General features: G+C 33.2%; 1 protein-coding gene across 1 annotated transcript; it reads left to right on the forward strand.

Annotated features, from left to right (window-relative positions):
- Positions 1–7568: 7568 nt before the first annotated feature.
- On the forward strand, positions 7569–8154 carry LOC128195951 (indole-3-acetic acid-induced protein ARG7-like). Its single transcript, XM_052875114.1, has one exon. The coding sequence runs from the start codon at positions 7704–7706 to the stop codon at positions 7980–7982; it is 279 nt and encodes a 92-aa protein (XP_052731074.1). The 5' UTR covers positions 7569–7703; the 3' UTR covers positions 7983–8154.
- Positions 8155–16244: the final 8090 nt, after the last annotated feature.

Below are 16244 nucleotides of genomic sequence, written 5' to 3' on the forward strand. Positions count from 1 at the left end.
CACGGGATCTCAAAGTATTCCTGCATGTTTTGGTTTTTTAGGTTGAATATAGGACTGAATTTTTTGGTCATGCTTAAGTTCTTGTCTCATCTCTAATAATGTTATGAATCTTGTTATACACTCATTTGATGAATTAGTTCAAGTTTAAAGATTGAACTCTATTAGTTAAATAAGTCAAACATAGATTTTATAGAATTGAGAGTATTATATTGATTGCAAACTGTATGTATTATATACATAAATAATAATAATAATAACAACATACTTTTAAAACAAATTATATATATATATATATATATATATAATTTATAAATGATATTTTTAAGAATAAAAATTTACACGAGTAATAATAAAGTATCTTCAAAAGGAAAATTTGTCATTTTCATTCTTAAAGATTTTTTTATTCCTCCGTATTAAAGATTTTGAGACTTAATTAAATAATCTTATATTGTTTAATTAAGGCAACTAAAAATTTATAGAAAAATCTTATATAAAATACTAAATAAATAAACACATAATATTTATAGAAAAATCATAAGTAAAAAAAGAGAACCAAATTATAAATGTGTTAAATGAGTCAATGCCAAATCTTATATTGTTTAATTAAGGCAACTAAAAATTTGAAGTTATTTTGTTAAAATAATATAAGCATGTCAACCAAGAGTTTATGCCTGGGATGGTGGTAAGTTTTAATTTTCTGTTTTTAAATATAGTTTTGAAAACAAAACAAAATCCTACTTTAAAAATTTAGGGTTGAAATGGCTTTTAATCTGTTTCAAAGTATTGTTGAGCCAGTTTTTAAATGTCTTCAGTCGCTCTCTTATTTTTAGTTTAGCTTTGTTGTTTTTATTGTTCAATAAGAAGAACAGTAGTATGACTTATTTCCATTCATTTGATACATGTTATAAAAATAAAATGATTATATAAGAATAAAATGACCAAAAAAGAGTAAATTTTATGCTTTAAAAAAAATATAGTATTAAATAAATGTGATTATGTATATTAATTGTTCCTCTCCAACCCTTTATTAGAGAGTTGAGATCTATGGATCATGGAAGTTTAGTTTTTCGACAATAAATAAACAGTGACAGAGTTTATAAGAGGTTTCGATCTCGTTACCAAATTTACTAATTTTTAATTTTCTTTTCTAAGAGCATAATTAAGAGTAAATATCATTGGTCACCAAAAAGAATGTAAATATTTTATATTATTTATTTTTTATAAGAGAATTAAGAAGAGAAGTCTTATCCATACTATTTTGAATTTGGAGAAATTGATAAAAAATGACATTTTTACTATTTATATAGTTTTGGAGTTAAGGTAAAATATAATTTAAATATATTTTTCACATCTTTCGAAATATTAATGTTTTAATTTTAAATTCATCAAATGATTTCCTATATAGAAAGTTTATTTTTACTTGATATAAAAGAATGAAAAATGATTATTTGACGTACTAAAATTTTTATATTTATTTGATATTATTTTTATTTATTTATTTTTTAAAAATATAAAATTTTATATTTTTATGACAATTTTATTCTTATATTATGTGTTAAATAAGCGTAAAAATGTGTTATATGATACGATTTTTTTAAAAGAATCTCTCACAAACCAATTTCGTGACATCTTCGTCCTTTTGTCCACAAAAGAATGCAAACAGTAGAAAGTGATATGCTTTAGCAAAATGAACTTTATTAATTTTACTTGAAAATTAAGTATTAAAATTATGCTTAATTTAAATATATTATTTTCACCTTCTAAAATTATTGATGACCAACGCATTGAGTAAATTAAATTCAATGTTAATATATTGATAAACAACATAGTTTTATGTATAAGTTTTGTGAATAATAAATAATACGTTAGAGGATTTATTTAGACCTAAATGTAAAATTATTTAAGAATATAAATGATTAATTATGAATTTACTTGAATTCATAAAATCCAATTTGAATTATTACAAAAGTATAACTACCTTCTTTAAATTTAAACATTTCTTATATTCTAAAAGACTGAGGACAAAAAATCTTTCTGGATATATATATATATATAAAGATTACGTTATTCTTTTATGACTACTGTAAAATTACTGTTTGAAAATATTATAAAATAAATATAAAGGATTAAATTTTGTTTTATGAATTATTATGGTATGGACCTTAGAACAGAGTTTAGGTCCATTCAGGTCTGTCGTAGCCACCTGTGCCCTCTTCTGCTTCTATCTTATACTTAATTTCTATTGCCTTAGATGTTTGTTTGTAGCGCTTCAGTTATCATATGTTAATAGAATCGGTTTGACTACTTTTAACAAGACGTAAAAAGTTATTTAAAAAAACATACAATTATTTTTAAATTCTTTTAATAAATAAATAATATTATTATTCTAGTTAACCAAAATAAATATAAAAAATACAATTATTCTAACTCAAATAAATATTAATAATAAATAAAGTTAATGTAGATTTGGATCGTGATAATATTGTGGACATTAACTAAGTTATATATTATTATCAATCCATTCCTGATAATAATTATTTTAAATTTAACTACTTAGATTTAAATACGAAAAATCTCATCACTCGTAATTTTCTCTTAATATCTTCACATTTATATTTTTCATTTATATTTATAAATCTTTCCAACTTATATTTTTATTCGTATTTATAAATCTTTTTACATCCATCATTCACTCAGATCTCATTCATCCCCTCATCTTCTTCATTTACACCATCCTTTTTATTTACACTCATTTTTTTTAAAATCTGTCAAACAAATATAAATTAAATTAATATTAAAATTATATTTTATTTAGTATAGACTAAATCAATACTAAATATAATAATTTTTAAAATAAATGTAAACTGTGTGGATTAAAAAAATGAAAAAAAATCAAAATATAATGATATATAAAGTCTCAAGAATTATTGTTACAATGGGAGTTTAGGCTAATGATAAGATATCAATTATAGAGACAAATATGAAAAAAAATGGTGTTTTTTTTCTTTTTTTCGATCTGGGCGTTTTTCTCCCTTTCTCTGCTGCATCGGATCACCACCCATATGTCAATCCCCCAACTTCTATCTCTCTTTCCTCATTGCCTAGAAAAAAAGAACTTGTATATTTAATGTTCCTTATAATTATTTGAATGATATCTCATTCTAAATATATTGGCGACCATCACTTTAAACTATAACTTTTTTTTTCTTTCAATTTTTGAAAGTGAAAAAATATCATATTAAAGAGGATGTTATCAAGATATCTAGCATAATTGTTGTCTCTATATTCTTCATTCCTGAATTTTTTTAGAATATTCTAAATTTGAAAGTGTATTTTATATACCTCAATACTTTCTTGGTAGCTTGGAGATACATTTTTGTGGGATGATCCATATATATGCTTAAAAAAGACTAACAACAAACATGATATTAGGAAGAGTATGTAGTTAGATTAAGATATCAATTAGCTACTTATATTAAGTTTTGTTCACTCTAATTTCATTGTCGTCTTTCATGAATTTGTACCTTAAAATAATTGGATTATGAATTATATTGCACTTATCCATATCAAACATTTTTTACTCTTTTTTTAGATATTTCTTTTGATAACCAAAAATATCTTTTTTACTTTATATGACTTTTATGCCAAGAAATCATCTCAGTTTTCCAATATATGACTTATCAAACTCATGTATCATAAAATATTTAAATTCTTCAAACATATATTCATTATTACCCATAAAAATAAGATAATCAACATAGAAACATATAATCAAGATTTTACCTTCATCTTCAACTTTGACAAAGAGGGTATGGTTATAAGGAAATCACCTAAAATCTTCCTTAACAAAGTATGACTTTATATCTTCTTTGACAAGGAAGGTTTTAGTCAATCTTCTTATGAGCATACCTTGTTATTAAAGTTGGAGATGGAGATACAATCTTGATTGTATGTCTCTATGTTGATGATCTTATTTTTACGATCAATGATGACCATATGTTTGAAGAATTTAAAAATTCTATTATTCATGATTTTGATATATCAAATTTTGGACAAATGAGATACTTTCTTGGCACAGTGCAAAGTCAAAAAGGTATTTTTATTTGTTAAAAGAAATATGTCCAAGGAATGTTAGAAAGGCTTGATATGAATAAGTGAAATCCAATCCATAATCCAATTGTTCCAGGGTGCAAACTCACGAAGGGAGGGTGAAAACTCATGAAGGGATGAAAATGGAATTAGATTCGACAACACTCGATACAAGCAACTAATTGACAATTTTATGTACCTAATTGCTACTCACCTTATATCATGTTTGTTGTCAGTCTTTTAAGCAGATATATAAAGCATCCTGAAGAAATGTATCTCCAAGCTGCTAAAAAAGTATTGAAATATATAAAAGTAACTTTCAAAATTGGAATATTATGCAGAAAGGTAGGAGTTGAGAATTGGTTACTTATACAGACCATGATTATGCTAGAGATTTGAATGATAGGGAAAGTATTTCAGGTTATGTTTTTTTTTATTAAGTTCAGGTGTTGTTTCTTACCAAGAAACCACCAATAATCACTTTATCTACCTGAAGCTGAGTTTGTAGTTACCGTGTTATGTTCCTGTCAAGCCATTTGAATAAGGAAAATTTTTTATTGATTTTAATCATCTCATAACATATGGCACAATGATTTTCTGCAATAATAATTCACCTATTGAATTCTTAAAAAATCCAATTTTTTATGGTCGTAGCAAGCATAAAGATATCAAATTTTATTTTTTTGGAAGCTCACAAAGAATGAAACCGTAAAACTAGTCCTTTGTCATACTCAATAATAGGTCACACACATAATGACCAAACCATTCAAGCTTTGATCATTTTGTGAAGCTTCCAAATTTATTAACAGTTTGTTCCGATTCAAATATAAACTGAATACAAAGTTTTTATTATAGATTTAAATTAGATTTCAAAAGTCTGTTAATTAATGCTTTGAATAATCCATATCTTTTAAGGATTTATCTAATGTTTTCCTAATTATTCTCCACCTTAGTAAGTTATAAAATGTGGGTTTCAGTTTTTATGTCTTCTCTATAAGGCTATATATTAGTTATCAATTAATAAATAAATTTGAATTTTCAGCTCAATTATTTTAAATTCACAACAATATATATATATATATATATATATATATGACCATAATTCAATTGACATTACTTTTAATAAAAAAGTTAAATTAAATTTATTGGTATTTTATCTTGTACCATTTAATTTTGGGACATTTCTTCCTTCACTTCCAACATTTCTTTCTATATCTTCATATATTTTAAAATTTCAATTTTTTATTATTTTTAATTCTAGGCTATATAATCTTTTTGAAATGAAATAATTCTAAATATAAAAAACCATATAATATAAAAAAACTGTATTACATGTAGTTAAAAATAAAAAAAATTACATTTTAAATTGTATAATTTAAAATTTAATTATTTATATTTTAAATTATATAATCTGAAATTTAAAATGTAATTATATAAGATCTGAATGATGGAGTGGAAGCGGATGTGGAAGGTGGAAGAAGAAGATGGGCTGGAGGTGGAGGTGGAAGAAAGTATAGAGGTAGCATGGGGAAGGAGAAGGGAAGAAAACGAGGGCAAATTTTACTTTTCATTTTTCTTACCGAGGTGCAGGAAGAAAGTATGGAGATGCAGCAACAAATTTTTTAACTTTCTCGTTCCTTCTCAATTTTTGACACTATTGTTTCCAACAAAAAGTTTACTGCATTAAAAAACGAATCTTTCCTTTGCTGATCAGATCTTTCTTCTTCATATAATAGTAAAATGTCAGCTCATGTACAAAATGTTAAAGCAAACTTATCTCTGCAGTCCAGCACTTGCTGAGATAGGATTATAATAAGCCAATAGCAAAACTTCTCACAAAACTAACTCTTTGTAATTTAAGTATTCTATGTCTATGAACATAATATAAAATGTTTGCCTCGCTTTCCTTTCTAGAAATATGCATCAATTGTATCGGATCTTCTCAGCTTATTTCCTCTTTACCTTAACTAGTTTTGAATCTATAAAACTTTTGGTTTCATCTTTGTACAGTATCTTTAAACATGAGAAAGCAAAACATAAATACAGATAACTACCAATCCATTTTTTTTTATGGTTGTGAAACTCAGTCTGTAATAAAGGGAATTGTGTTGTGCGTTGTTACCATTTGTTTGTATGTCTGTGAACCTTTAGATGAACAGATCATGTGTGCTAAAAAACATAAATGAGCGTAAAAGAGATATAAGAAAAACAGTAAAACTGTCTATCCTTAACATAAAAGGATAATGTTGTACATATTAGAATTGGTTGAGATTTGGAAAAAGCACCAAAAAATGTTCATGGAAATGTGTAGTCCTCACGTTCTCATTCAAGTCAAAATTTCCAGCTTTAATTGGACATGAAAAATACTGAAAATGTTCACAAAAAAATGAAAGTTCCTTCTGTACAAATTTGCCTCGACTAATCTATCCTAGTTTCTATCATAGCTTGATTTACAGCAGCTCATTCAGGCGAGAAGTGAGGTTTAGAAACTCATCCTCGTTGCATGGAATTGTGAGGCCACCCGTTGGATGATCATATCCAAATTCTTCTTGAGCTTGGCATAGTAAATGTTGAAATGAAGGTTGGTTCAAGAATGATATTGGAATCACAAAGCGTCTCATGTTAACTCCAACATAGACTGCAAGATAGCCTTTTGGGACTTCAACTCCCTTGCGAGTTGCTTTGGATGCTGAAAATGATCCCTGTCTAACAATACCTGGGATGCGGAAACCCATTGTTTTTATTTCTCTCACAAACAAACAATATGTTGTGTGATGTCAAACTCTTTGTGAGGATGAAACTTTGGAATTCTGATGCTTCAGACTGCAAATGACTTGGGTTGCTTGAAGATTCAAAACAATAGTGTATATATAGTCCCTAATGAGAACTCTGTGAATGACTTTTGGTAAGGCCATGATGGGGTCCAAGGAGGAACAGATATCACATGGTATTGTCTTAGATACCTCATTCATGGATTAATGAGAATGCATGCCATATCCCACATTCTACCTTCTAAGAAAGTGGCAATCCACGTTAAGTTAGATACAACATCAAAGCTGAAACCTTATTCTTGTTCACTCATTGATAGACATGTAGTAGACATACTGCAGACATCTCACATGTTTATTTAAATGAGACTATTATGCTGTTGATATATGCAGCTTTCATGTACCAACTAATACAAGGGTGAAATAAGCAACCTGTAAATGTTGAGGATTGAGATAACTCTGAAGCAGTGGCGACCAACATTGAATGTGTGATGAGACACTATGAGCCACAACTTCTATGGATGCCAAAGTCTAACAACAATGCGTGAAATTTGCACACTGCCCTTAATAATTGTAACATACTAAACACGATACATGTTTCTATTTCGAAGACAACACTATATAACTTGTCTATGATTTGGCCCCATTATTCCAGTCTCATATCTCTCCTGAATCAATAATTCATCTATCAAGTGGTTTCTCCGATAGCCTTTTATCTCTATATATAATTCATGGCTGCACACCTTTAGAACCAACACAGATCATTCACATCCTAAAGCATTCAAAATTCAAAAACTTAGTTTTAAGAATTTCTCAAAACCCTTTTGTTCTCGAATTTCTCACACGATGGGCTTTCGTTTACCCGGTATCAGAAGGACTTCATCTGGCAGAAATCAAGCATCTTCAAAAGTGTTGGATGCGCCAAAGGGATACCTTGCAGTCTATGTGGGAGAGAATATGAAACGATTTGTGATTCCTGTATCACACCTGAACCAACCTTTATTCCAAGACTTGTTGAGTCAAGCTGAGGAAGAATTTGGATATGATCATCCCATGGGTGGCCTCACAATTCCTTGCAGCGAATATGTCTTCCAACATATTACTTCTTGTTTGAATGGACAATAGATCTCATTTTTTGAGGCTGACATAGATTAGTAGTAACACTTTTGTAAAATAGGAATATTCTCATTTTGTAAAGTTGTCTCTTGAGAATTTGAGAAATGAAATATCATCGGATCGGCAAAATCAGAGTCTGTAATTTTTTTCTTCAATGAGAATGAACTCGACTGCTCAACCATCTCCTTTTGAGTTTTTGCTTATTAGTTAGTGTTCCAGTTTTCTAAAGAAAGAATCTGGAGGAAGGAAAGTTAATGCTAGAAACTATAGAATTGTGATGCTAATTTATTTTAGGTCACTAATTTAAGGCAGGTCTGATATCATCATGCTTGCAAGAAGTTACTTTTTCCATTCATGAATGATCCAAGTGATATCCATCTAGGTGAAGCAAGAAGGGTGCTAAGAGGTACTTTGAGCTATGGAATAAATTATGTCAAGAAGACTGAAGCAATGTATGTTGGCATTTGTGATAGTGATTGGGCTAGATGCATGAATAGTATGAAAAACACTTCACATATATTCTTTCACTCGGCTTAGGTATTTTTTCACGTCTGCAAAAAGCAGCAAGTTGTATCTCATACTTCTAGAATAGTTGGATATATTTCAACTAGCTTGGCAACCCAACAAGCAATTGCAATTAATTGAAGAGAATACTTGAAGATTTTGGTGAAAATAAGAGGTTCTAACTATTGGCTGTGATGACAAAACAGCCATTGCTATGGGCAAGCAACCAATTTACAGTGGATGGAAGAACAAAACACATAACAGTCAAACATCTTTTAATCATGAAATAGTTAAAGAAGATGTAAAATTGGAGTTTTTCAAGTCCAATGATCAACTTGCTGATATTTTCATAAATACTTAGTGGAGTTTGAGTGTTTATTAAATAGCTTTTAAGAGTATTTAGTAGTACTTATGTAATTCTTATTAAACTTATAGCATTCTAACAGTTACTTCTCAATATTTAAAATGTTTTGAATGTAGTAGAGAAAGTAAGAAAAAAAAATCAAAAGAGAAAACAATTTAACCCCAAAATATATTCCTCCTTTTAAATTTTCTACACAATTTGCAGTACCTCTACTTCCTCAGTGTCATCCCTTTCTCCTGCTCTGTCTCCATTCACAGAACCTTTACTTCCTTCAGAACCTCTTTCCAAATTTTTTATTCTTCGCATCAATTCCTTCTTCATGTCACTAAGCCTCTGGAAATTGGCTCGAGTTTCCTCTCTTGACTCTTCAACTGCACGAACATTTTCCATCACAAGTCTCTCCATTACACTCATGTGGCTCTCTATATCTCACCGTATCTTTGATCCGTAATGTCGGACTAATTATTAAGTTTCTTGGTGCCAAGAAACCTAGATACTATCTCACAATAAATAATCACAAAAGATTTATGAATCCTCTCACAGTGAGGAGAAAATATAAACACTCAACAACCATCAAAATACACACCCACTAAGATATAAGCAAAACATAACTAACAATAACTAATAATAACTGTCAACCACTAAAGGAAAACTATCCCTAAATGCTATGAAATTCTTCCTAACTCCTCCAACCATTACTTACTAACTGCCATGTTTATTTTTTCTGACGTAAACCTTCTAAGACCTACCAATCACACATTTATTCTTCATACGATTGTAAAATGTCAGGACATATAGAAAATCCAAACGCAAATTACTCACAGCAGTCAACACTTGCTACTGATAGAGTTTAACAAACCTTTGGTAAAAGTTCTCAAAAAAACTACCTCTTGTCATTTTATTATTTTATTTCTGTAGGACACGATATAAAATGTTATTGTGACGATTTAGTCCCTAGAGATATGTCCAAAATATCCTTGTTCCAATTTCTTTGGCTCTTCTCTTCTTATTGATATCCAATTTCTTTGGCTCTTCTCTTCTTATTGATATCCAATTTTCTGTTTCCTCTTTACCTTAACTAGTTCTAAATCTACATAAATTTCGGTTTTATTTATGTATAGTGTATTCAAACATGAGAAAGACATAAATAAAAACCCACAAGTATATTGTGTCCATCTTTTTTGAAACTTACATAGCCTATAATCAAGTGGATTGTGGCGTTTGTTGCTTGTGATTATATTTATATGTCTGTGTAGATGTACCTAATAATGTGTCCCAAAACATCTACAGAGTATAAAAGAGATACAAGAAAGGAGAAAAATTGTCTGGTCTGAACGTGATAATGTTGTATATATTAGAATTCGTTGAGATCTGGCAAAAGCAATAAAAAGTGTTTATGAAAAATGTCTAGTCCTAACATCTTCATTCTTATCAGAATTTCCAGCTTTTCTAGGATTATACAGGGATGGAAAATATTCATAAAAAAGAATGTTCCTTCTGTACAAATTTGCCTCAAGTAATCTATCCTAGTTTCTATCATAGCTTGATTTACAGCAGCTCATTCAGGCGAGAAGTGATGGTTAGAAACTCATCCTCATTGCATGGAATTGTGAGGCCACCCGTTGGATGATCATATCCAAATTCTTCTTGAGCTTGGCATAGTAAATGTTGAAATGAAGGTTGGTTCAAGTATGATATTGGAATCACAAAGCGTCTCATGTTAACTCCAACATAGACTGCAAGATAGCCTTTTGGGACTTCAACTCCCTTGCGAGTTGCTTTGGATGCTGAAAATGATCCCTGTCTAGCAATACCTGGGATGCGGAAACCCATTGTTTTATTGCTCTCACAAACAAAAAGTATGTTGTGTGATGTCAACTCGCTGTGAGGATGAAACTTTGGAATTATGCTGCTTCAGAATGCAAATGACTTCGGTTGCTTGATGATTCTAAACAATAGTATATATATAGTCCCTAATGAGAACTCTGAATGATTTTTGGGAAGGCCATGATGGGGTCCAAGGAGGAACAGAGATCACATGGTATTGTCTTAGAGACCTCATTCATGGATTAATGAGAATGCATGCCATACCCCACATTCTACCTTCTAAGAAAGTGACAATGCACATTAAGTTAGATGCATCATCAAAGCTGAAACCTAATTCTTGTTCACTCATTGATAGACATGTAGTAGACATACTGCAGACATCTCACATGTATATTTAAATAAGACTATTATGCTGTTGATATATGCAGCTTTCATGTACCAACTAATACAAGGGTGAAATAAGCAACCTGTAAATGTTGAGGATTGAGATAACTCTGAAACAATGACGACCAACATTGAATGTGTGATGAGACGATATGAGCCACAGAGGTGTAATATACTAAACACGATACATCTTTCTATTCTGGAGACACATGTAATAATTTGAAGACAGCACCATATAACTTGTCTATGATTTGGCCCCATTATTCAAGTCTCATATCTCTCCTGAATCAATAATTCATCTATCAAGTGGTTTCTCCGATAGCCTTTTATCTCTATATATAATTCATGGCTGCACACGTTTAGAACCAACACAGATCATTCACATCCTAAAGCATTCAAAATTCAAACACTTAGTTTCAAGAATTTCTCAAAACCCTTTTGTTCTCGAATTTCTCACACGGTTAATACAACAATGGGCTTTCGTTTACCCGGTATCAGAAGGACTTCATCTGGGAGAAATCAATCATCTTCAAAAGTGTTGGATGCGCCAAAGGGATACCTTGCAGTCTATGTCGGAGAGAATATGAAACGGTTTGTGATTCCTGTATCACACCTGAACCAACCGCTATTCCAAGACTTGTTGAGTCAAGCTGAGGAAGAGTTTGGATATGATCATCCCATGGGTGGCCTCACAATTCCTTGCAGCGAACATGTCTTCCAACATATTACTTCTTGTTTGAATGGACAATAAATCTCAATTTTTGAGGCTGACATAGATTAGTAGTAGCATTTTTGTACAATAGGAATATTCTCATCTTGTAAAGTTGTCTCTTTCCTGTGAATTTGGGAAATGAAAGACCATCCAGTTGACAATTATTTTTTTCTACAATGAGAATGAATTCAACTGCTAAGGCATCTCGGTTTAGTTTTTTGTTTATTAGTTACAATGTTCCATTCAGTGCAGTAAATACTAGACTTTGTTTTAAAACTATAGAAAGTAGCAACAAAACACTTGATTCTAAACAAGGGTAGAACAGAGTGTCTTTCTAGGATCAAAGAGAAAGATAAATTTATTTGGGACAAAATTCAAGTAGATTATATTAACAAGTACACATTCAGAATTAAAAATTTTAGATACCACGCCGGAAATCAGAATTGAAGCACATTCTCTGCTACCAAATTGTGGAAGATATCTGTTGGACTCCTCTACTGGACATACATGAAAGAATCCGTACCTAAACTGGAAGATATGGATATGAAAAGTCTGGAGCCGTGAATCCACCTGCAAACTATACAAGTTGGCCAAAGCCCAACCAAGAGATCATATGCGATCACATACACCAAATCAAACTACCGAAACTTTGGACTTATGTTGTTAGGGATTCGGGAAGGAATTCCTAACAAGCTCTCTCTCTATCTCAAACACAACAATCAAGAACTTGTAAAGAAGGAATAGTATGAATGGTATTCACAACAATGAATCAAGAATACACTGTATCTTAGGAGCTTAACCTCCTCCACCTGGGTCTAAGACCGGTCAACACATACAAACTACACAACTGGCTAACTGAAACAATAAAGGGTCCTAATATATAGGCCTTTTCCCGCCCTCTCACTTAACTGATTAACGGTTAAGTGTTCTGTTTCCCTTTTCTCATTTCCTATACTCTCTAAGTCCTAACATTACTCCCCCTTGAAGATCAACCTTGTCCTCAAGGTTGGAAACGTGAGATTTGATCTCCTTGATCCGCTTCATCATCTTGTACTCATATGAATGGAATCCTTTGGAAACTGCCCTCCAATTCAGGTCTGGAGGTTTGGGTGGTGGCAATTCTTCCTCCAATAACTTCCATCCTTCTTGGATTTTATTAGCTTCCAGCATTCTGGTCACCTCATTTCCAGAATTATAAGCCGTGAGGAAATGGTCTTCGATGTCTTTCAAAGCTTCAAAAAGTTCTCTCCCCTCTGCAGGTGCCTCACGAACGGCAAGACCCTTCTTTTGTTCGCTGGTCCACCTCTTCACCAAGTCTGTCCTTCTCTCCCGGGCATTGATTCTTCCATCCACCTTTCCCTCCTCATCCTTCATTCTAATGGTAAGGCCATTCGGCCAATTACTGAGAGGTTGTTTGGACTGTAAGACCGTTCGGCCTTTGAATCTAATTGTAAGACCGTTCGGCCAATGACTAGGAGACCGTTTTGAGTGTAAAACCGTTCGTCCTTTTACTGTAGCTATAAGACCGTTCGGTTCCTCCCGTCCTCTTCCATTCTGGTCCAGCAGTCCTCTCCCGTGCGGATCCGGCAATCCTCTCCCGTTCGGTTCTGGCAGTCCTCGACCGTTCGGTTCCAACAGTTCCCTCACGTTCGGTTCCGGTCTTCTCACGTTCGGATCCAGCAGTCCTCTACCGTGCGGTTCTCTTCTCCATATCTTTATGCCGTTCGGCTCCTCCCCTGCATGCAACCGTTCGTTCTTTATTGACCAATATCGTTCGGTTCCCTGGCAGACCGTCCGGTTCCAGCAGTTCCCTCACGTTCGGTTCCGGTCTTCTCACGTTCGGATCCAATAGTCCTCTGCCGTGCGGTTCTCTTCTCCATATCTTTATGCCGTTCGGCTCCTCCCCCTGCATGCAACCGTTTGTTCTTTTAATGACCAAAACCGTTCGTTCTTTTAATGACCAATACCGTTCGGTTCCCTTGCAGACCGTGCCTATTCCAAACTGACCCCACACTCTTGGCGGCTCCCGATCGGCCTGGGTGATTGGCCTCGGCCTCCGACCGTGTCACCTCACCGCTTGTTTGTCCCCAAGACGACTGGTCTTCTATGGCCTCGGATTGCTCGGCCAATGACTGGTAGACTGTTTTGACAGTACGATCGTTCACGTTCGATGCTGGGAAGTATTCTTCCGCGGTTCCCGACTGCTTACTGGCCGCCACCCTTCCAAAGATGGTACCCCCGTTTCGTTCTCCAAATCGCACCACCACTGCCCCCTTCAGACCTTCCCAAGAACGATTCTTGGCTTTCTCCTTCCAGGCTCTGAACCAGTAGCCAGCGCTCCCCTCCATACTGATGTCAGCTAGGCACACCTTTTCCTTCTCTGCCACCCCTTGCAACTCGAAGAACGTCTCTGCCTTAGAGACCCACCCCAACGGATCAAACCCTTCGAAAGTGGGTAGTTCTACCCTTTTTCCCCGGTTAGGTTGGACGTCTCTTCGGTCTTCATCCAGTTCCTCCTCCGAGCATTCCCTTCTCCTCTGATTCTCGTTAACAGAATGTTGATCTTCATCTACAGACCCTGGACTGCCTTTTAATACCTTTTCCTGGGTCCACACCCTTCCTCCAAGAACTCGCAAGAGTTCTCTAGTTTCCTGCCGCATTTCTTGCATATTTTTTTTCCATTCTGCTAGCTCCCTTTTCTGTTCGCTGATCCTCCTTTCCCAAGAATTGTCTCTTCCTTCCATCACGCTCCTTTCCCCAAGAATCCGACACCCCTCTCCAAATGGGAATCCAGCAGTTTCTCGATTACTTCTTGATCCTTCACCCCCACTCCGATCCGACAGGTCGGACCACTTTGTTAGGGATTCGGGAAGGAATTCCTAACAAGCTCTCTCTATCTCAAACACAACAATCAAGAACTTGTAAAGAAGGAATAGTATGAATGGTATTCACAACAATGAATCAAGATTACACTGTATCTTAGGAGCTTAACCTCCTCCACCTGGTGCTAAGACCGGTCAACACATACAAACTACACAACTGGCTAACTGAAACAATAAAGGGTCCTAATATATAGGCCTTTTCCCGCACCCTCACTTAACTGATTAACAGTTAAGTGTTCTGTTTCCCTTTTCTCCTTTCTTATACTCTCTAAGTCCTAACATATGTTCTTTCTCGGCTTAATAGACATACTAAAGAACACAGTCCAACAAGGTCCTTTAAGCCTCTTCATTCTGAAAAAGCCAAGCCTACGTCTATTGGACAATATTCACATATCATAACTTGATATTATGATTACTATTTATAATGAGATATCATTATGTTGTTATCAACATTATTATATAAGAGCTTAGTATTATTTTAATGAGAACATAGGTCCACGACTCGTGTTTACCCTATAAATACAACTAATATTCTCCAAAGAATACTCAACTTAATAATTACTCATACTCAATACTATATTCATAAAAGATCCAAACTCTTTTAGTGACTTAAGCATTAGAGAGTCTTTTGCAGGTGGATCTTTCCCTCTGAGCAACAAGGAATTCCATTATGATATTCAAGCCACGATTAGGCTCTTGCCACCTGTTCGTAAATCCACGCTCAAGATCCTGATAAGATCAAGTAGTACTTATGTAATTCTTATTAACTAACCGTTACTTCTCAATATTTAAAATGTTTTGAATGTAGTAGAGAAAGAAAAAAATAATAATCAAAAGAGAAAACAATTTAGCCCCAAAAAATATTGCTCCTTTTAAATTTTCTACACAATTTGCAGTAGCTGTATTTCAGTAAAACTTAGTTCCTTAAGTGTTTCAAAATCAGCATTGCCTCTGGAATATCATAAACAGATTCCAAGGCCATTGAGTTGCTTTGGCAGCAGAAAATGATGTCTGTCTCATAATACATGGTATTGTTTTAGAGACCTCTTTTATGAATGACTAGGAGTGCAGACATTAAACACATCATTGGAGGTGAAAGCTAGTTCTTGCTCATTTATTGTGATCTAGCTACATCATTGACAGGCAAGAGCAGACATGCCTAAGACATCGTCACATGTTTCTTTAAATACGACTATGATGTTGATATACATCTACCACATTCCAACTAATATCAGGGTTACATAAGCATCTAGTAAATGTTGAGCCTTGAGAAGAGCTACTTGATTGCTCCAAAACAGTAGAGGTAAGAAGAGAACTCACATTGAGTGCATGATCATAAGGTACTCTGGACCACCTTTTTTGTGTACGTGCCAAATTCTAAGCAACAGAACATGAAATTAGAAAAAAATGAAGTTTCCCTCCCCCACCACCTTCAATAAGTGACATGTTCCCATTATACTTTGCTTTCCATAAATACATGTAACAGTGATTATCAAGATAAGTTCTTGTAGACAACACCATATACCATGTCTTTCATCTGGCCCCACTGCTCCAACCCATAATCCTTCTTTAACAAATAATCTATGCATCAGCAAGTT

This window comes from Vigna angularis, chromosome 3 (genome assembly GCF_016808095.1).
Source record: "Vigna angularis cultivar LongXiaoDou No.4 chromosome 3, ASM1680809v1, whole genome shotgun sequence".
Lineage (NCBI taxonomy): Eukaryota > Viridiplantae > Streptophyta > Magnoliopsida > Fabales > Fabaceae > Vigna > Vigna angularis.